The 23,025-nt window shown below is 31.9% G+C and overlaps 1 protein-coding gene across 1 annotated transcript in view; it reads left to right on the top strand.

Annotated features, from left to right (window-relative positions):
- LOC148276833 (myrosinase 1-like) overlaps positions 1-23,025 on the top strand; it is a 61,275-nt gene extending 38,250 nt beyond the window's left edge. Inside the window, exons 3-7 of the mRNA XM_088233693.1 lie at positions 16,178-16,765; positions 17,824-17,918; positions 18,732-19,037; positions 19,939-20,180; positions 21,125-23,025. Coding sequence (XP_088089819.1) covers positions 16,178-16,765; positions 17,824-17,918; positions 18,732-19,037; positions 19,939-20,180; positions 21,125-21,416 — 1,523 coding nt within the window. The 3' untranslated portion in view covers positions 21,417-23,025. The remainder of the gene's footprint in view (positions 1-16,177; positions 16,766-17,823; positions 17,919-18,731; positions 19,038-19,938; positions 20,181-21,124) is intronic.

Raw genomic sequence — 23,025 nt, 5'->3', positions numbered from 1 at the left:
ATTTATGGTCGTCTGCGGTTCTTTTTATCTGAGAGTACGAATTTGTGGAGTTCACGAAATTAAAAAAAAGTGCTATCAACCGTTAATCGTTCGTGGCGATAACTTTTTAACTTCGATAATAAAATTATAAGAATAAAAACAATGATTTTATTTTTACTAAGAATTTTTGGGGGTTCTATCATTATATGAATATATATATAAATTTCAATGTTAAAAATAACAGTCGGTTGTGTGCTTTATAAACCTATTTTTAAATGACGGTCACCGGTAAGTAGTTTAATCGGAATTCAGGTTTTAGTTGTAATTCCTATGTGCTCTTTACGAATAATAAAAAGGAAAATATATATATTTTTAAATTAAATAAATATTTATAAAGAAAAACAAACAAACGAATTTCAAGAGCCTAATAAAAGGAGTTTCCCCGGAGCAAAGCCTATTTTTTGTAGATATGCAGCACGATCAACAATCTCTGTAATCAGAAGCCGACAATATTTACGAACGCAAGCACAAAGAGTACGCGTCGAAAGACGCGTCGTTTGACAGGCGTACTTCATAAAACACGCCACAGAATGCAATCATTATTATACGAGGCGTGACGCGTGACACACAGGCGTATGTTTGGTTGGGGTTTGAGGCTATTTTGCTGGCGGTATTAGAACAATACAAACGGTACGTGAGTTAGGCCTTAATCACATTCATGTATTGAATAATTTTAGGGATGTGCCGGTTTGCGACAACGTAAATGGCTTTACTTATAAATCTGGCATAAAGTTATATAGACACGATTTTTCATGGCCAGACCGGAAAACCTCAAAGGAATATTTCTCATAGTGTGATTTTTAAAAAAACATCAAAATCAAAAATTTTCCAAAAAGTCATTTAAAAATTGTTTTTGTTTTAAATGTAATCTCAAAATGTGGTAAATAACTAATTACTCGGACAAGCAGTCCCTTCACAAACCCCTACCCCTCTCCTACCCAACCGTTTCCCCTGTACGCTTCTAGTGCGTATCGCTTCGTTGGCGTTGGTCAAATACGTTTTTATCGCAATTTTTTTATCGGAAAAGGGTAGGGGTGTACGGAAGGGATGCTACTTCAAGAAAATAAAGATTCACTCCATTTTGAGATCATAATTTTTTTATTTTTTTTTTTGCAAAATGACTTTTTGGAAAATTTTTAAAAGGATTTTTTTTTAAAGCTTACCATCAGGAACGTTAGTCTGAGGTTTCACGGTCTGGCCTTGAAAAACCGTGTATACATAATATGTATTTGTAGTTGTAAATATGATATTCTCGTTTGTATTCTTCCACCATACCTTATACCGAGGCGTAACTTTATACTAACTTTATGAGTAAGGTCCAAAGGATAAAATAATTATTGAATAATTTTGGTAAACTCAACACATGCTTAAGGTTTTATGATATACTTCGTCTGTTCATTTGTAAGCGAAGGATATTTAAACGATAATAATTATTTTACAAAATATATAGCAGTTCGTGTTGTTACGAAACATAAATACAACCATATTGATTAGTAGAATAATGGTATTCTGGTTGTTATTTCTAAAATAGGAATTTTCCAGCCATTATTTTGTGTAAAGTATATAATAATAGCGAAGTGTATAAATACTAGATTTATCTAGGATAACTCTTGGCAACGAAACCGGTTAATTGTCGGGTATTTGTGCAATTTGTGTCACATGAGCTGTTTTCGCCCATTGCTCTTTTTAAACTTTTAATTAATTTCTCGATTTGTTCTCCTGCTTTTTTACTTTAACATAAGTAAAAGTTGATTATTTATTTAAAATGAAACATTTTGTAATTTTAACCACATGAGATAATTGCTTTAATTTTCTAAATCTGTCTATAAAAATCAAGAAGAGTAAAATAGATTTTAGTATTTACCGTAAACCTACACACACGAACAATGTAATTCCTGCAAATTATTTACACCCCGTTGCACATAAAATGACCAGTTTTCACTCTTTGTTAAACATATTAATTCATATTTCCCTTAGTAAAACCAATTATAATCACAATTAAATATAATAAAAGAAATAGCTCATAACAATGAATATGATTGCGAATTAATAAAAAAAAAAATTGAAGAATAAAAATCAAAATAAATTCATCGAAAAATACTTGTATTCTGCAAATAAAAATATAATTACTGAAAATAAATCCTGGAAGAAAATTCTGTTCACTGGATCAATATCTTTAAATATTAGTAAATTCTTACTCCCCAATATCCGCTTATTTCCAACCCACGTTTTACACAAACCATAATTTAGGGAAAATACTTCAACAGCAACAACAACAAACCATCACGCCATTTTCCCGTAGGGGTAGGCAGAGAGGTTAGAACGCCATATCACTCTATCTTGGCATACAGACTTCGCTTCCATTCATACATCTTCTCATGCACGCACGCCGATTATTCCTACTTTTGACATGTCCATCTTCAAGTATTTGATAGAATTGGTCATGCCATGTCTTTCTCGATCTTCCTCGTTATCTGCATCCATCAACATTCGCATAGTAGATCCTTTTAGCCGTTCTTTCGCTGTCCAATCGTTCTACATGTCCAAACCAACGCAGCACCCCTTTCTTGATTCTGTCGATAATGCATGTCTCAGCCTTACACACTTTACGGATCTCGACATTTGTGCACCTATCATACATCGTTTTACCACACAATCGCCCGAGGGATCGCATTTTGACAGCATTCAACCTACTTTCATCATCATTTTTCCAATTCCATACTTCGCTCCCATACATTAGAGTTGGCACTAGAACTCCGTTGTGAATTGCTAGTTTAGCCTCCCGTGATAAACATTTGTTTTCCAAAAAAGATTTCAGTGCACCGTTTACCCTGTTTCCGGCACTTACCCTCCTTTCAATAACCTTCTCAGTCTCTCCATCCCTAGTAAACATACTTCCCAGATACAAAAATTCTTCTACCTGATTCAGAATATCTCCGTTCACACTCATCTCGCATTTAGTTATGTTTTCATCCCTCTCAAAAACCATCACTTTCGATTTATCAACATTCATAAGCAAATCGCTTTTCTTGCATACATTGTAGACTTTTGTTACCAAAAATTGCAGGTCTTCTTTGCTGCTAGCAAGAAGATTTGATAATTCCAAATCGAAAATAGATCTTTTAGAAAATAGCTGTGTGTATAAAATTACGTGTGGGGATTGTAACAGTAAACATATCGGCTAAACTGCGAGAAATTAAAAATTACAATTAACGAACACCACCGTGGACATTACTATATTATGGATACAAACTATTCGTTCCATTGCTATAACATTAAACTTTTACATTCTGTCACAAATAAAAGTACAACAATAAATAACTTGGAAAATATTGAAATACAAAAAAAAATTCTGAGAAAACATTAATTAATAATATTATATTCCAAAGTTCTTTACCCTTGCTATCAATATTCCCCATAATTAGGAAAACCCACCCCCTCCAACACACATTGCCTTGCCCCTTTCACCCGACCCTATCAGTACCTAAGTTATCTGTGTATATATTTTAGTTTAATTTATATTTACACCTGATGATGGGTAATTCAGAATACCTGAAACTAGTTGTGTTATAATATATTAAACTTTTATGTGGTAAAAATTACAAATTGTTTCATTTTAAATAAATTCAAAATGTTTTTCCACAAAGTAAATGCTGAAACAATAAATAATATAAAGTTAATAATTATTATGAATCGCTATTGTCGGCCTCGTGGTGTAATGGTCAGCGCGTTTGCCTACCATGCAAGAGGTCTCGGGTTCAATTCCCGACATAGTTGATATAAAATGTTAATTTAAAAGGGTGTTTTTACACCAACAATATTTTATAGTCCTTGGACCGGTACCAGGAGCGTGAGACTGATCATCTTTTCTTCATGTAACAAAAATGATCAAGTTACGCTGCGATTCGTGTGCCAATGCAGTGCCCTATGCACTATTAGGTGCAGAAAGGGAATGATGAATCGCTTCATTATAGCGATATTTTTGTAATAAAATATATAACTCAAAGGCCTTACTCATAATGTTAAAAAAATGATTCAACTTCTAGATATCATGACAATTGATCAAAGAATCAAATTCAATGTTGCCAATGAAATAAACAAAATTATTAAAGGAATAGCTCCGAGATAATTTCAAAATAAATAATGAGTTCTTTCATAACTATGCAACAAGAGGATCTAAAAATATAAGACTGGAAAAGAAATCAAAAGCAATGTCCCAGAACTGCCTTATGTACAAGGGAATAAAACTATTTGAAGAAATGCCAGAAAGCATAAAAAAAGAAATTAATGTAAATATATTTAAAATTAAATGTAAAAAGTATATATGTGAAAAATATTAGGTAGTATATAGTGTAAATAGTGAATATAATTAATGAAAATGTACATATGAAACAGTTAATATTATAAATTAGGATACTAAGTGTATAATAGTGATAAATAATGTTAGAATAAGTATAGATGTAAATATTGCGTTGTAAATATATATTAGACTATGTTACATAGAACTAAATAAATAAATAAATATATAATAAATAAGCTTGGCATAAAGTTACGTTAAGGCATAGTGATGTAATACGGATGGAAATACCATCCTTTTTTTAGTGGTAAAATAAGAAAGGAATTCCGGTTCTTATTTTACCACTATGCCTAGACGTAACTTTATACCAAGTTTTTAAGTAAGGCCCGAATAGTTTAAGTTTGTGAGTGAAAATTCTTGGTAGAAATTTATTGTAATTTATCCACAAATTAAAAAAAAAACAATCATCGGTTTAAGTGCTTTCGGGACATTCTCGACGATTTTTGGTTATTACAAAATTTGTGTAATTAAGTAGATATATCTCGTCTTTTTTTTTTTTTTTTTTTTCTTTTTTTTTCTTTTTTTATATATTTGGACCCCTGTATTTAGTAGCCTTACGTGTCATGTACAAGGCTAAGGTACTCGGAAAAAAAAAGTTTTTGTTTGTCTTGGAAATGGGATGTTCGATCACTGATTTTGGTTTATTACCTTTATGAGTCCAATCACCATTGTTGCAAAGTTCAAGAACAATGGCGCGTGATAACTACTTTTTACTACAGTGTGGATATCTGTTAAGGATATTCCATCTTTCCTGCATTCTGCTTCAAGATTATGGCGTTGCAAACTGAAAAATGGGCACTGAAATAACAGATGTTCTATACTCTGTGAAGAAATATCATCGCATGGACAATAGTCATCATTCCTTAATTTAAACCTATATAGATAACTTCTCATAGCTCCGTGTCCGGTAAAAATTTGGGTCGTTTCGAAAGTACTTTGGTGATGATGACGGAAGTTTGCTGCATCAGCCAGCGTTGGGAAAAAGATTTTAGTGATTTTACCTGCAGAAGAAGCGCGGTAATGATCCTCCCAACGCTGCTGCGTATTTTGTTTTATACAGCGTTTAGCAAAGCTAAGGGGAAATTCTGAGAAGAAAGGTGCCGTTCTTTTACAAGTTGCGGCTCTTGCTCGTTCATCCGCTCTCTCATTTCCTACGATACCAGCATGTCCTCTTATCCAGCATATTTGAATGGTTATCCCTCTTATTTTTAGATGCTTAATTTTACTCTGAATATCTACAATGAATGGATTTACCGACCGAGTATCTGTTATAGCTTGAACGCCCGAACGCCCGAACGACAATCTGATAATATTTTTGCAATAACCCATCTCACTCGTCTTTTATTTGTATGATAAAATATCTCTAGGATTAAAATCTTTTTAAAATTGATTCAAATTAAGATGAAAAGTAATTTTAATAATAGGTTGTACAGTTAACAAAATTTTCCAGTTGAAATGGAGTTGAAATAGCAATTATTATTAAAACCCATTTCTTGTTTATTGACCAAGTGGGCTGCAAAAAACTGCGTTTATCTTTTGATTTACAGCATAGCGTGAACATACATATATTTTGTATTTATATCCATTGATAGGAATTAATGAGTCGTGACTAGTTACAAATAATAAATCTCAAGAACCCAAAGAAAAAAAAAGTAGGTAATGGTTCTAAAATTGGCCAGAAACACACCTAATAATACTTCGTTTCTTGAGCGACTTGGGAATTCCACTGACAGCTTTTTGCACCAGGAAGAAATAAACAAAATGGACGAAAAGGAATGTTGTTTCATAAAAAAAAACAATGGATGCAGAATCCGTATGAAGGGCACGTACTTACTTACCTTAAGATTGAAGGTCTTCCAGAAATGGCCGCTACACTTTCAAACTTCTCGTGCAATATTCCACGAAGTTCGACAGATATGTCTCGAAAGAGATGAATGACCTTTTAGGGAATATATTAGTCTTGGCCATAGGTCGTAAATGAGGTAGTTCAATGATTTTTTTAATTATTTGTTACACAAATATTAAACTAAGCCAAAAATGAAAAAATAAATGTATCGTATTATCAGCGCTATGATTTTTTCATTTGTCGTGTTTCTGAAATTACTCCGCGTAACGTCTCAAGTTCTTTTCCGCTTCTTCTCGGTCAGTTCTTCCGGTTGCCTGTTCACTGTTCACCCTAGTCTATAATGAAATTTACAAAATAAGGAGTAATAAATGTGTACTATTTAAATATATTAAGGCGCTGCCGGTTCGAGGAATTCTGAGGATCTGTATCATTTTGGAACAAGGAAAAAGTGATACATCCAAAAATATATTAGAACGTGGTTATTATACAAGATTCACACAAAATGAGGGTTTAGTGATTCCAATGACAAGCAGTGTAGCAATGAACTTCCTTATTCAACATTCTACCATCTTTCGTGTTTAAGAAATTTTTAACAAGAATTCCAATAGTCTAAATTTATTTAACACTCCCATACATAACTGCACAGAAAAGAACCGACAAATTTGATTCTCCCCTAACAATGCTCCTGAAACACTACCTCCTTGTTTCCTCGTTATTTTTATTATTAAATAGATATTGTATAATATGTAAGAGTATATATACATAAGTAAATATATAAGTATTCTCAGGAGTTAAAAAAAACTCATTTGGGACCGTACATAAAAATATAAAAAAATGTGACAATACATATACGATTACATAGTTAAATACACTTCAAAATAGTAAAAAAATATAATATAAGAAACACATAACACAGTACTTTACACTCTCTATATAAATTACATTAATAAATATCACTATCAAAAATATTTGAGTAATATTTTTTAATTGCGACATTTTTGGATTTGCTATTCATCATTCACTTTTCGTTTTTTAGCTCATCGGGCATTATATTTTTTTCTTTTAGTTTGTTACCAAAACTGTTGTTTTAATGACTAATTATTTTATTTTTTATATAGTTAGAATCGTTTGTCGCTTTATGTTGTTAAATTTCAGTGAATGTCTAGAATGGCAGACTTTTTTATTCTCATTTTTTTCTCTATATTTATTTTGACCTGTACATCTGTTCTGAAAAAAAATAAAATATAAATAAGTATTTTTTTTTTTAATTGTTGTGTCAAAACACAATATACATTTAACCTGCCGATCGGTTTCAGAACATGACTGTACTTTTGTCAAGGTTTAAAAAAAACTACACCAAATATTTTAATTCTTACCAATAACAAGTATTTACTCGTAACTAAAATGAATTTTTAGTGTTAGTTATTTTTAAGACTCGTCAAAGTAACAGTCGTGTTCTGAAACCGATTGGAAGATTAAATATATGTAATGATTTTATCCAAAGAAAATATTAGTAATACTATGGTAAATCACAAAGTCGGTGGTTCAAATATTGATTTCATTAAAAAATGAAGAAATTTTTTTTTTCGTCTAATTTTGTGAATATTTTTGGTGTAAAATTAAAAATCAAATTCCGCTGGAGCAGGAGTCGAATATGGAACATTTTTCATTTGAGTCTACAACAATATCGAACAACAACGTGAAAAAAATATGACCGACATACGATGCATTTAATATGGCAATTCAGCGCCCTATCAGCACACCATCAGAGGTGATATTCCAAACGCTCTCGCGGCCGCAGAAAAAGCTTTTACTCGTATCTGGCACATAAACTCCGGTAACTCAAAATATTATGAAATTGGGTTATTCCATGTCGAAATCAAATTTTAATTAAATTGCATGGTGAATAGCGTTAACTCCCTATTTTTTTTTATTACAAAGATAATTTATTTATTTTTTAATGTAACTACGCTTCAAATAAGAGGTTAAGAACAGTAGCAAAACATACAGTTCTTCCAAAGACATGTATATTTTTGTAATGCTAATCAATCATTATATTTTAGAAAACAAATTGACTTAAAAGCCCCTCATTAAAAAATGCAAGATGTTTTAATTTGTCGACTCTATTTTGTAGAACTCCACATTATAATTTTAATATTGAAATCAAACACTTAGTATACTTAAAATCTAAATTTGTAGCAACAGAAGGAATGAGAAGGGAATGTGGAAGTCTCGGCATTTACAGAGCTTATAACCTATCGTTGGCTGGTTTAAGTGGCCACTTTACACAATGTGTAACATTCACATTTCCTCAACTCTTCCATCTGTGACTTCTGTAAAGTAAAGGAGCTGAAACCATTTTCATGTGGGTGAGATTAATCCGGCTGAAACAAGGTTAAATGGCTTCCTAGGGAGGAAGTCCAACCTGTCTGCAAACATTTAAAAACATTATTGAATCAACTTAAAGCCCTTTATTTTATTTTGAAACCTTACTAGGGCGTTTTCAAACGAATTCAACATTCGTCAGTGTTTATGAAAATTTTCAGATGCTGAAAAATCACTCATTTGTTGGATATTCAAGAAACTGTAGATTATTATAATAACATGATATTCAGAGAGAAATACCCCTTTTCAGCATATCTTGTAAATGGATGAAATAATTAAACACAAATAAATAGGCTATAAAAATCAATATTATTTTCTTATCAAATTAGTAAGCTAATCAAACCTATAATACGTTTCAACCACATCCTAATTGTGGTCAGTTTGAAAGGAAACTGCTGCTTGTTGTAAATCCTTTACTTAATCTCCAACTCATTTCCTGATGAGTAATAGGTAAAATGCTTGTGGTTACCTTCAACAATAATTATTATGAGATAAAAATGTGGCTAGATTTATATACGGCGATAGTAAAAATCGATGGTATCCGCATTCATTTGGTCTATTCTGATTATTTTATTTATATTTTGATCATTATTACATAACGTAAAATGAAAATAATTATGTGTTATATACTGTAACTGTATTTGTATACTAGTTTGTATACTTTGGATTAAAATGAGTGCACCCACCTCTTTCCCGAAACGGTTTAAAAAGACTTTTCCTTTAGTTTCGCGTATTCATTATCAATTTGAAAAAAAAGGTAATTAGGCTAAAATTCAATATTTCTTTAAAATCAAACCGCGTAAATAACAAAACAAGGAGACTTTAAATTTATTATACCCCTCACTGCAAAGTTATCAATTTGCAATCAATCAAATACACATGGTCAGTACAATCAATCACCTTTTTTTAATTTTCCAGTATGACAGTGAAGGAATACAGTGTAAGTTCCAAATTGAGACCGCGGCCGCATGCTCCAGATCTCGCTTCGGAAAGAAAGAAGAACGTAGTAATACAAACAAATCAAACAACGACACTAAACCCAAATACACAAAAGAAACATTAGAAGAATTTTCCTGATACAACATGCACTCAAACAACAGAAGAAAAACAATACGTTAACCAATGCACATAAGTACATCAAATTATCAAGACACTACTGGCAAAGTCCTAACACCGATTCTAACATGACCCCATTGAACTCAGGCGAAATTACCTCTCGTCATGACATTGATCCCTCGCAAAAATCCTAATTGTCCTAATATCAACAGTACAAACAATTCGCAAAGACCTTAATCGTCCTAACAACCTCTCAGACCTTCGAGCTGACGAAACGGGTGCTAGAACATGGTCAGCGCGCGGTTCTCTTGAGTAAGTCTACTGTTTAGATTTGTAATTTACCACCTCCCTTCTATGGGACAAGAAAAACACATATATACTTGGGTTTGGTTTGAAGCAAAAACCCCCATCTCATTCTATTGTCCATGGGTTTGGTTTGAAGCAAAAACCCCCTTTTTATTATATTGTCCTTGGGTTTGGTTTGAAGCAAACACCCACATCTCATTAGTTTGTCCTTATGTTTGGTTTGAAGCAAAAACCCCCATCTCATTATATTGTCCTTGGGTTTAGTTTGAAGCAAACACCCCCATCTCATTCTATTGTCCGTTGATTAGTGGCTTAATTCCTCACTTTAACGAGGTATTCTAGTCAGTGCCGAGTTTTATATTACATTATTTTATTCAGGAGTGTTTTCGATTCGATGATTATACTTAGGTGAAAATCCTGAAAAAAGAAATAGGTTATTATTAAATTCTGGAGATCAGTTTGCCTCGTTCTGCACCAGTTAGTGCATTTGCCTACCTTTCCTAGGGTCTCAGGGTCGATCCCGGCGGCGAATGTGAGATGAAATATCAATTTATTAATTTGGTCATTTTTCGTAGCGTAATGAACATCTTGTCCTCTTTTAAACGCGAATAACAGCACAGAACACTCGGGCTTGAGAAAAATCCCTTTTTGTGTTCTGACCGGGAATCGAACCCGGAACCTTCCATGCGTCAGTCAAGCGTCTTGATTAGTACGCCACAAAGATCGTTTACTTTAAAAAAAATGAGAATCAATGCAATTCCCTATGCACAATTGAGTGCTATAGCTATCTATTAAGATAAGAGATGAGCGTTTCGGTTTTTTAAAAGGTGTATTAGTAACAGTTACCGTTTCACAAATTAAACTATTAGGTGCGGTTTTTAACGGTTTCTACATAATATTTTTAAGTAGTGTGGGCAAAAAACTGGTATAAGCAACTGTTGAAACAATTTCGCGAAAAAAATAAATAAACTGTTACTAGTAACGGAAAACTAGTCAGGATATGTGAAACTGTTTTTAAAATAACATTTTAGAGTAGTGTGGGTTCCAAAATATCATAGTCATACATTATCATTATTTTTCCTATTATTTTATTCTTCTATGTAATGCAGTTCCTGTCATAGCATTTTTTGGATACAATAATTCCTTTATAAATATGTTTTCTTTGAGTAGACGCCAATATTATAAAACTTGCCAAGTCTGCATAAATAATTTACGAGTATTAAACGCTGCCTATTTGACTCACATATTATGTGATGTCACTAATATGGCAGAAAACTATTGTATTTAAATATATTGTTATCTTGCTTTTTAATCCACAAAATAAAACCCATTATTTTTCCATAGGTCGATTTGATTTATTTACTTCGAGTTTTTTTTTAAATTGAATAGGTTGACGTCATTAGTTTAAAAACAATAATCACTACATCCACCACAAAGGTGTTCATATTAATTACGTAGATTAAATGGTAAGGAATTCCCCAAATACTGTTTATATCCTGTGGTTAGAATATTATATTGCGGTAACTGTCCGCATATTAGTATTGTAGTATTGTGGTTTCTTTATTTATTTATTTATTTATTCATTCAAAATTACAAAATTAAATATTTATGCCCGTGTCAAGCCACAATAAATAACAATAAAAATACATAGTAAAATTAATTAGATCAAATTATAATGACAGAATCACAATCTAGAAAAAAAGGTAAAAGTAATAAATAATCAAATTCCAAAGAATACAATGCAAAAAAGATAATCCGAAATAATTTTTAAAATATAAGTTATACAAATTAAGAATCACACATAATCAAATATACAAAATAGTGGTATCATTAAAATCAACAAAATAATAGTAAAATATGGTAGTTTTAAAAAAATATATAAAAAAATACAAAATAAGAACATCATTTAAATCAACGGAAAAAGAATATATAAATATATAAAAGCATAATTGAAATGATAATTGAGTTATGTTTTCTAGAAATTCACTCAATTATAGTAAGAAATATAAGGAATAGGAGCAATAAATCATATGTCAAATAATAGTACGTACTAAATTAAATTATACAAAAATACATAATAAGAAAAACATAAAAATTATCAATATATATAAAAAGCAAATAAAAGTAAAGAGTATGGAAGGAAAGCAGATTTGTAAATTTTAGCTATTTTCGTACTTTAAAAATTGACAACCTCGTCCCTATCGATGTGTAGCAACCAATTGCAAACATTTTTCTTAAATACATTAAAATAAAATTTATATTATAAAGTAAGGAGGTCCGGAATAGGCCACCAAAGAAAAGGACGACGAAAGGTTGTTTGAAGGCCTTTTTTAACGGAATGTTTAACCCATCACGTAATTCAGACTGTAAAAGTACGATAGAATAATAGAAAGCAGATACAATCGTTTGAGTTTGTCCAGATGTTTGTAGACAAAAGACTGGATTAGACCACCTAGGGAGTCATTAAGATTTAAACATTGCAACAGAGATGGCGAACATTTTAGAGAAGGGAATATGGAAGTCTCAGCATTTACAGGGCTTATGACATGTCGTTGGCTGGTTTAAGTGGCCACTTAACACACTGTGTAACATTCACATTTCCTCAAATCTTCCACCTGTGACTTTGTACAATATTACAAATAAATACAATTTTTCACATTAATCAAATACATATATTTACATTAACGTTTCCCATTACGTAAAAGAAATAAACAATTCTTGTGTACATAATGGGGAGTGACGTCTTTCAATAGTTTATTCTATTTTAATTCATAATATTTTTAGGATAATATAAATAAATTACAAAAAATATATAAACGATGTTTTCAATTAGTGTTACATAAAGAAGAATTAAAGATGTAATTTTTCACTTTTTTCTTAAATATATTGTATTCCTGACTGTACATTTTATTATCTTTGTTCATTTCATTAAATAAAAATATTCCTCTGTAAGTATAATGATGTTGTGCAGCTGAAACTTTTATTTAATTAATTTTGACAGATGGAAGAATGAAAGAAATATGAATGTTCGAACATAGGCAAAATGCTGAATGTTACACAGTGTGCAAAGTGGCCATTTGAACCAGCCAACGATAGATCACAAGCCCTGTATTTGCCTAGGCTTCCATATTACCTTTTCTAAAATGTTCTCCATCTCTGTTGTAATTTGTAATAAAAGCAGTTAGCTATTAAACTACTGATATATACAGAAAAACAGATCCAGATAAATAATATAGTCATTTTTACGATCACACTGGGAATTGATCCTTAAAACTCCTTACGTGATGCGAGCATTTTAAACACCACACCACTGGGCCACCTGTTCAATAAATTAAGACGAATCGCAGTCTGACTTTCCTTCATACAAACATATTTTCGTATTTTCTTCCTGGATTATGACTTTGAGAAGTGATTTTTTATACACAATATACATATTTACCATAGGTGTCCCAATCGCTTTGCTTTTTTTATTTATTGTTTTTTTATGGGAACTAGGACTATCCAAAAACACATCAAAGCGCTCAGTTTTATCTGTCGTCTTCGGACAAATTAAATAGTTAAATAATTTCGATAAACCGAAAAGATACCGTCACAGAAAATTTTATTCACTCTGACAATTAAAAAAAAAAAAAAAACAACTAAATAGGTTCGGTTTAAGGGTGTGGAAAACGAGAAAGCGAAACGTTGATTTCAGTTAGGCATGAATCCGACGTGCATTTGTCTTTTGCGCACTCGCACAATAAAGTTGCATTTTTGTCGCATAAAATCGAATACGTGCAAATATAATCGCCAGCTTCATTTTAATAACATGTTTAAGCATCCACTTTCTTTCTGAATGAATGCTTTATGCATATTTATAATAAATAACGCAATACTGAATAATATTTACATTCTTGACATTTTGTTCACAGATGACCTTTTTGGTATACGAAAAATGTAAATTTGACAAATAATAAAAGCCGATATGACATTCGACAGTACGGATTTTATAGGATGGCAAATAAAGTTTATTACTCTGCTTAATGATGCTGTAATTAATTCGAGATTAACATATGTAATGAGATAAGATCTTTATAGTATTATGTTTAAACAAATACGTCTCTTTATTGGGGATGCCTAGATAAAGAAATTAATTTAAAGATATTTTTAATTTTTTTTATTGGATTAAAAAGAAATATTTGCGTTCTTATGATTTACTCAAATATTTAATTTTGAGGGCCATTTTCAACGAGTTATAAATAACTCACTATTAGAAAATGGAATCAAGTTGGGGTAGAGTGGGATTCGAACCACAGACCTTTGGTCCGTGAGTCCGAGACACTAGCCACAGGACCACAACCCGATGATAAATATTTATATAAAAAATAAATATTTATTTATTTTTCACATATTAATTACAGAAATTTAGCATGAATTATTTATACAACAAATTAATTAAGTAGTAAAAGTAAACAAATATTTTATTTTTTTGCTAGTGGTTAATCTTAACTGCCTAACTAGGGATAGCTTCCCCGCTCTAAGGCAGTAAATTATGTTTATGATAAAATCATAAACAAACTTATCAATGAAACTTCTTGGTTTAGTTTTACTTTTTATTATTTTGACCAACGAGCGCTTTCAAATCAAAGTATTGTGCTAACTTTATCTGTTAAAATTGTGCTAACTTTATCTGTTAAAATGTGTATTTTCCACTCTGTTGTATTTCGCCATGTGTTATTTTCTGTTATTTTCCCACCTTTTAAATAATGAAAACTTAATCTCAATTTCGGTCCAAAAACTCCCAAAAATGAACTGTTTAGCAAACTAGTTGTAAATATTTATGTTTTCTGTCCCCTGTTAAAATAATTATTTGATCTTATCTCCAAAATATGTTAAGAATAATATAAAAACAGTAAACGTTGTAAACAATTCACCAGTCTTGAAGATGCCTACTTAGGCGAAAGCCCTCGTTGGTAAAAATAAACAAAAAGTAAAACTAAACCAAGAAGTTTCATTGATAAGTTTATTTATAATTTTATCATGTTCAATAACAATAAAGTTTTATCAAGAAATATCAACAAAAAACATCAATATTATTAAATTATGTATTTTAAAAGAATATTAAAAGTAATTACAGTTTTATTATTTTGTGTGCTCTTTCAGTCTTAAAAGTAAATAATAAATATATAGTGAAAACATAAATAATACCATAATCTCTATATCCTAAGTCCCAAGTCATTACTAGTAAAACTAGAAATCAGCTTACGTCCTTCTACATCGGTCAAAAATTTCTCTGACTCCCTCCGACCATTACAGATAAAAAATGCAGTCAACACCTTCCTTAGCCTGGGCAATCTCCCCACATTTCCATGAATCTAGGATAAGGTTATATAGAGTTATAAAAAAGAAAAATGTGTCAACGACGATCAAGTAAATATTTTTTTTTTTAAATGATTTAGTCTTACAGGTTTTTTTTATAGGTTTTAAAAAGTTACATTGATGAATTATTAATAAAGATTTTCAGTCATTAGTCTCAAACTGTCCATAAGATGACAAATTATTTAACTTTATTGATTAGTTAAACAAGCGGATGTGTACTTATTTATTTCATTTATGAATGTTAATCATTTTAAAGATTTTTTTTTCACATTGAACATTTTCTTTTTTATTTTCTATACGAACACCTCACTGGGCATAACCCGCGTCGAGGCATTCATTTTCATTATTTTTAAATTCTGTTACAGTAGTTAGTATGTATAATAATATATGCGCGTACATACACATCCATAAATCTATGCATAAATGTACACATACATTTATAAATAATTGGTAAAATCAATAAAAATCATTTCAAAAAATTATAAAAGAAGTACTGTGCAGATATTGAGCCGAGAAGCATGCCACAGTCGCGGGCTATTTGGCTCCTCTTCACCGGCTAGCTGCCGGTCCTCCGACATTCGCACAAATACCTATATACATAAACGACAATGTTTTAAAAATATGACAATCAAAACACTGTATGGATTCGCATATATGTATAATGTATACAGTGTGTAAATCACCTGAACCAGATCTAATCTCTCTAACGTATTTTCCCTTTTATAATCTGCCTCCGTGTATTTTGTAAAATATGATTTATTTCAATTTTAGAAGGGTTTTCTAAAATAAAAAATAACATTTACAATAACTATTTATTTCTTTTGTTACAGACAAGGGGATCAGCATTTGGGATCACATAACCCACAATGACCCGATAGCCGTCTACGACCACACAACTGGAGACGTTGCTTGCGACTCCTACCATCTGTGGAAAAGAGACATAGAGATGCTATTAGAATTGGGCGTTGACTTCTACAGATTCTCAATTGCCTGGACCAGACTCCTCCCCACTGGATTTAGCGACAAAGTCAGTGACGATGGACTCAGATACTACAACGATATCATCGATACCCTCCTGGCACATAATATCACCCCTATCGTGACTCTGTACCATTGGGATCTGCCACAGAGGCTGCAGGACCTTGGAGGATGGCCAAATCCTCTTATGGTGGATTATTTCGAGGACTACGCTCGTATTGCCTTCAGCGCATTCGGAGACAGAGTTAAGAACTGGATCACAATCAACGAACCAACGAATATCTGCCTGAACGGCTATGGACAAACGTGGATTGAAGGAGGTCTTGCTCCAGGCATCAATCACCATGGGATTGGGGAATACTTGTGTGCCCATACTGTGCTGAAAGCCCACGCAAGAGTTTACCGGCTGTATAATGATACATTCAAGTATGAACAAAGAGGTATGTTTATTGGAAGATAATTATTTTAAATGGGCTTTCATGTGATGTTTTTTTTTTATATCTGTACCCGTGAAATCAACATTATTGGTATATTTCAAAGTTTGTTTAACGCTTCGTTGAAATTTCAATAGGAGTAACTAAATACGTTAGGTAAGTGATTCCTTCCCGTGCCTAAAGGGGGAATCTAGTATCCCACAGATGGCATATTTGTTCAATGCCCTTTTTTTAATCATCATCATCTTACCCCATAATGTTAAGAATGTATGAAAAACATTAAATTATTTTTTGGCTGAATTCTGCCAAAAATAATTTACATTTGTCTCTGATTTCCCCCGCGCAAACAGCAAGCAATACAATTAATTTACTCTGTAGTTTAGTGATCTTCGATACTCTGGTAAGTTGGCACGTGCGCTTAATCACCCCGCTAACTGGTGACGTGACAAATCAGTGTTATTCAAAACGTAGCAGCGAGAGGAGCGCGCTTCTATTTACTCTCCCGATAGTATTTTATGATAAAATGTATGATAGATTGAGGATATAAGGAACAAAAAATTTCACCCGATAAAAAAAGAACCCTTTTCTTGGACCATAACCACATATCTCCAGTACTCTTTCGAGGGCGTTCTACGCCCGACGTCTTTGTTTCGTAACATTAAACAGTGATTATTACATCTAGCCTGTTTCTCTGTTTACGGCTGGTGTGGGGACTCCTCAACATACCAACACTAAGCAAACCCCCACATACTATTTTTTTTTTTTAAAGTTTAATGTGTCAAGAATGAAAAATCCTTTATCGTTATAACCGTGATTTGATTATTGACAAGTTACAAGGGAATGACAAGAAAAATGTTTTGAATTTTTCTACGAAACTGGCATTTAGCCATGGGATTTCTTAAACCCCATCTCATCACTGCCGTATTATATTTTCACCTCACTAATGGCGGGTTAATCGAATGAACGAAACAATTAAGTAATCGAATAAGTGAATGAACTGTAATAAAAACAACTGCATGTTAAATAACTGTATGTTTCAAGTTTATTTATTTCTTCTTTTTTAGGGAGAGTTGGCATCAGCTTAACAGCCCCTTGGGTCGAAGCGGAAACAGAATCCGACAAAGATAAACATGCGTCCCATACAATTATGCAGTTCTTGGTAATTATGCATTCTTTTAACTAGCCGTATGATTTTTAATTGTTATCATTGTCCATCAATTACTTTACTACAAATAATAGTTCACTTCTTGTGACCTTGATCCTTGCAAAAAGATGCACATTGCACGGACTATGGCCGTTTTCACATCGGCACGATTTAATAACGCAGGGTGGATTAATTTTTTTTACGATAAACAAAGATTCATAATAAAAATAATTTGACCTCACTGGGGTTACCCGTGCCGAGGACATTTAATAATTTACTTTTTTTAAAAATATTTTTACATGTGAGAATAAACAATGAAGACACTGATAATTAACAACATGTTCATACAGATTTAAACACTACGTATTTAATTTCATATTTAATTCGTGAACGCCTATATATCTATATATACGAAGAATATTATTTATATTATAAAATGCAAAATAAAATAACAAAAATATTACATAAACTATACATTTACGGAGCAGATGATTCAATATTGGTTTGGGCGAATGAGACAATCCATTTAACTTCTACTATTCATGTAACAAAAATGATCAAGATACGCTGCGATTGGTGTATCAATGCAGTGCCCTATGCACCATTAGATGCGGAAAGATAATGATGATGATTATTTATTTAATAGCTAATAATTTAATCGTTCCGTGTGGATTGGGAAGATACATATGAAAAGAGCCTATCAGTACACTGAAATTACAGTATGTTAATTATTTGCGACATACATACAGATGCCAGCCAGCTTGTAATTTTTTTTCTGAAACCAAAGAATAATTAAATAAACTTAACTTGTAATTACGTTTTTTTCAGCTTGGGTGGTTCGCTAACCCTATCTTTACTAAAAAGGGAGACTATCCTGAAATTATGAAGGAGATGATTGCTAAGAGGAGCAAGGAGCAGAACTACAGCTTCTCCCGTCTTCCTGAGTTCACCCAAGAGGAGATAGAGTACATCAGGGGAACATACGACTACTTCGGTCTCAACCATTACACTTCGTTTATCACCAGATACACGGAGGAGAGGCCGAACAAGCCAATCCCGTCGCTTGAAGATGATTATGGTTTCCCGAGGTTCCAGAACCAGTCGTGGCCTGCTTCAGCGTTTGAGTGGCTGAAGGTAAAATTATTATGATACGTAGTAAATATTTATACTTTGGAAATAATATAATAGAATACAATGCAATTTGTCGCTCCGATGCTTAGAGTAATAACACGCTACTGATTAGAGTCGTCTATATGGAGAAAAAAAAAATGATTATAAACTACGAAGTTAGCTATATATTACAGCAATACAACAGGTTGTAGGTACTCGGGTCGAGGATTGCAAGCAAAAACCGAAACCGTCCGTTTCCCGTCTGTTGTTAAACGAAAAACTTAACTCAAAACCAAGCCAAGTATTAGGCAAGCTTTTGTTCTATGCAATAGAGCTAAAAACTTCTCTAGTAAATTATTCATCTGAGCTCAGATGGTTTTGTGAAGTGAAACGAATTAAAGATGAAAGCATGGCATCATTTATTTATTTATTTATTATTTTACTAATAAAAGTTTGTTTACCTAAGTAAACAAACAGTATGTACACATATATTGCCAATTTTTTATTGTATATTAGTGTAAGAAACTCATGCACACACCAAAAATATTGTTTACACTTAATAATATAATTTAAATTATGTTCAATTTAATAAATGTAAACGAAACGAAATGGAAAAATATGTAAATATATGATGAATGCTGATAGAGTTTAAAGAAAACATCTCAAACACTTGACACGATTAGGTAATTCAAAATCTAAAATCCTGTTACGAGAAAATTTTCAAATTGAAGGGCATGCTTGACAAAATTGGAAAGTGGAAGGAACATTAATAAAAGCGTGTGTTATTTTTGTTTTATCATCGAAGTAGAAGCAGAGTGAAATATTATCACTATTTACTTTAGTAATTTACGTTTTCATCAAGTCCTATTAATTGCAAATTGACAAATACACAGAATAGTATAGGGATTTTTTCATTTCGTTTTAGGCATACCCCATTGGATTGAGAAAGCAGCTGACTATGATCAAGAATGACTACGGCAACCCTGAGATCCTCATTACGGAGAATGGAATCTCCACAGTCAGAGGTCTGAGGGACATGGTCAGAGTAAACTACATGAACTCATACCTGGAAGCTGTTCATCAGGCTGTTACTGAAGATGGAGTAAATGTCACAGCGTATACTGCCTGGAGTCTCATGGACAACATGGAATGGACTGACGGATACACGTAAGTCAATTTAAGTAAATGAGACATAAAATCTAGTATCTAATAAACTATGATTCAAGCAGAATAAAAATGAATAAACAAATAGATAAATGAATAAATAAAGATACAGATTAATGAATAAATAATAGTGGAATAAAACTATAAACGTATTTTTATTATTATAATTAAAACGCAGTTCCATCAAGATATGTCAGTTGAAAAACCCAACCCAGTAAACAGAATAAATCAATTACTGAGCTATTTTTAACAAATGGTAAATAACCGTTGTAGAAAAGTGAGAGCAAGATGTGAGAACGTAGTTCTTTCAGATGGCCGTGATTACTTATTATTTATTCGTGATAATTTCAATAAATGATAAATCCGCTAAACTCTTCACGGTGATTATTTTTAGGAATGACAATTTTTGTTTTTGACGTAAACAAAACAGTGCATGAAAATGAAATACTTGTTTCAATAATTATTCAAATTCAAATTAATTTATATTACCAAAATAACATCACAAATAAACAAAATATATAAACCGTGATATAGGAAAAAACCATATCAAACTAGAAACCTTTGAGCAATGGTTCGACATTATTGATGTACAATACTCTCCAATAGCGTAGAGTGTTTTCCTCTTAAACGTAATTTTACTAATGTGAAAGATGACGATCTCCAAATTGATAGTTTTCAACGGCGTGACTGCTCTTCCAATCGGCATAACCAGAGGCAGGTTAGTTCTAGAAGCCGGGAGGTAAAATAGTCCGTGCTGACGCTGTCGGGGATGACCATCAGTAATTATGGTTGCTTATCAAAATATATAGTTGTTTAATCCTCGTGCGTTGTCAAAAAATTCATTATTTTCGGAATTTCGGAAAATCCGTCTGGTCACAGATGCGTCTGACAAAATTATGCAAGTGCTATTGAGAGGACCATAAAGACTAATCGATGTATTTTTCCAGGCAACGCTTTGGGCTTTACGAGACCGATTTCGATGATCCCAACAGAACAAGAGTCCCCAAGATGTCTGCCCTAGTGTTCAAAGAGATCGTCAGGACACACGTTCTGGATCCTCTTTACCTGCCTCTAGTGCCAGAGAAACCTGCCGGCCCATGGGTCGGCCTTATTCCAGTCATCTCTATTTTGGTCGTCGCTATCTTCCTCATCAGTTTCATCATCGTTTTGAAGAAGATTGGAAAAGAACGTATCCTGAACGCTGTACGATCTGTTCGACCATCCAAGGATGCGTGTTAGTGATAACTTTGGGACCAATTAGTGCATGAGTCGCCTGACAATTGACTTTTTACAAGTTAGATTGATTTTGTGTTCTGACAAACTCCTGAGACTTGTGATGGAGGAATTTATTAATACAACTACACCGTTAACTGGTTATTTGACTAAACAAAATTACCACATCAAACAATCACTAGTTTTTTTATATTTGCAAAGATGAAAGAAGGCAATATATTAGTTTGAAAAATGGGTTTCTTGACGTAGACTCATCGTCAATGCGTTTATAAAATGAAATGATTAATTAGATGCTAAATGTTTTCTATGTGATTTCTCATTTTCAAAGTAGGACATTGTTTTAAGTTGACTTCACAATTTTCCAGCTGGTGTTTAAATCAAGTTTGTCGATTTCTAAGCAATACGGCGTAATACATTAGGTTTTGTACATTAGAAAACCATCTCAAACGTAAAAAACAGTTTGTAACATTATTTCTTGATTTTAAAGATTAGCTGATTTTAGGCTCACGTGAAAACTTCAAAACTCATTATAACTTGAATATTATTTTGTATGTGATCAAACAACATGATTTTTATGTTGTTAATTTTATCCCAGGACAGATTTATTGTGATATGTTTTAGAAAGTAAGTCCATACATATACTTTTTAGTCATATTTTAGATTAACCGAACATAAACAAATAATTACTCTTTGGTAAACAATTTAATTCATTAGTTTTTAGCAAATCGTCGACATCTTAAGAAAAGCCAGTTTACTTTTTACAACGATTAATAGATTATTAATTCGGGTACTTGAAGACCCTGAACTCACAAGGAAATAAACATTCTAGTTGAAAATATCTGGTTATTAAACAATTTTAAGTTCTTATAGCAATCAAAACAATTTTTCGGGTTTAAAGTTTTAAAGGTTAAAACATTATTTTATTGAATTATGTTATGCGAACTGCCGCACGTTTGAGGGTTTTTTTTAAATACCCGCTGTGTTGTGTCACAAGGTTTTTGTTGGTTTGTTCTATAGTCAATTAATAATGACTTGACCGAAATACTTATAAATTAAAGTACAATATAAATTTCTTATTCCCAAAAATAATTTCCGATCTCTGTTCCATATATTTTAAAAATCAATGATAGTATTATTTCCATTAAAACCGGCAGTGTTGATAAGCTTTTAGTCTAAGATATTTGCTTTTAAAGTATTTCAAGAATAATTTTAAAATTATTTTTGTTACAATTGTGAAAATCGACACATTTTGTACATATTGCTTCTTACAGAAGCGTTACACCTAACGGCAATATTTTTTAATTATGATAAAAATCGAATTTATAAATAAGTACACAATATAATCTCTAATAGTAAAAAAGTGCTTTAACATTTAATTTTACAAATAAACGTGTATACATAGTTTAGACTTTACATTTTTATATTTAGTAGTAATAAATTTTATTTGTGATTTATTGACGTAAAAATTTTGGAAATCCCTTATGTTTTCTGTCCGAAGAAATTATTTATTAAGCAAATGCATTTGTAAAAAAGTATTACAAAAATTATCTTATAAATTGTGTTGTTTAGGATTTTAAATTGTATTTTTGTATTAATAAAAAAGTATTTATAAAAA

The sequence above is a fragment of the Micrasema longulum genome, unplaced genomic scaffold (genome assembly GCF_059751315.1).
Source record: "Micrasema longulum isolate JH-2025_06_02 unplaced genomic scaffold, ASM5975131v1 h1tg001139l, whole genome shotgun sequence".
Lineage (NCBI taxonomy): Eukaryota > Metazoa > Arthropoda > Insecta > Trichoptera > Brachycentridae > Micrasema > Micrasema longulum.
This window is presented reverse-complemented; position numbering and strand designations above follow the sequence as displayed.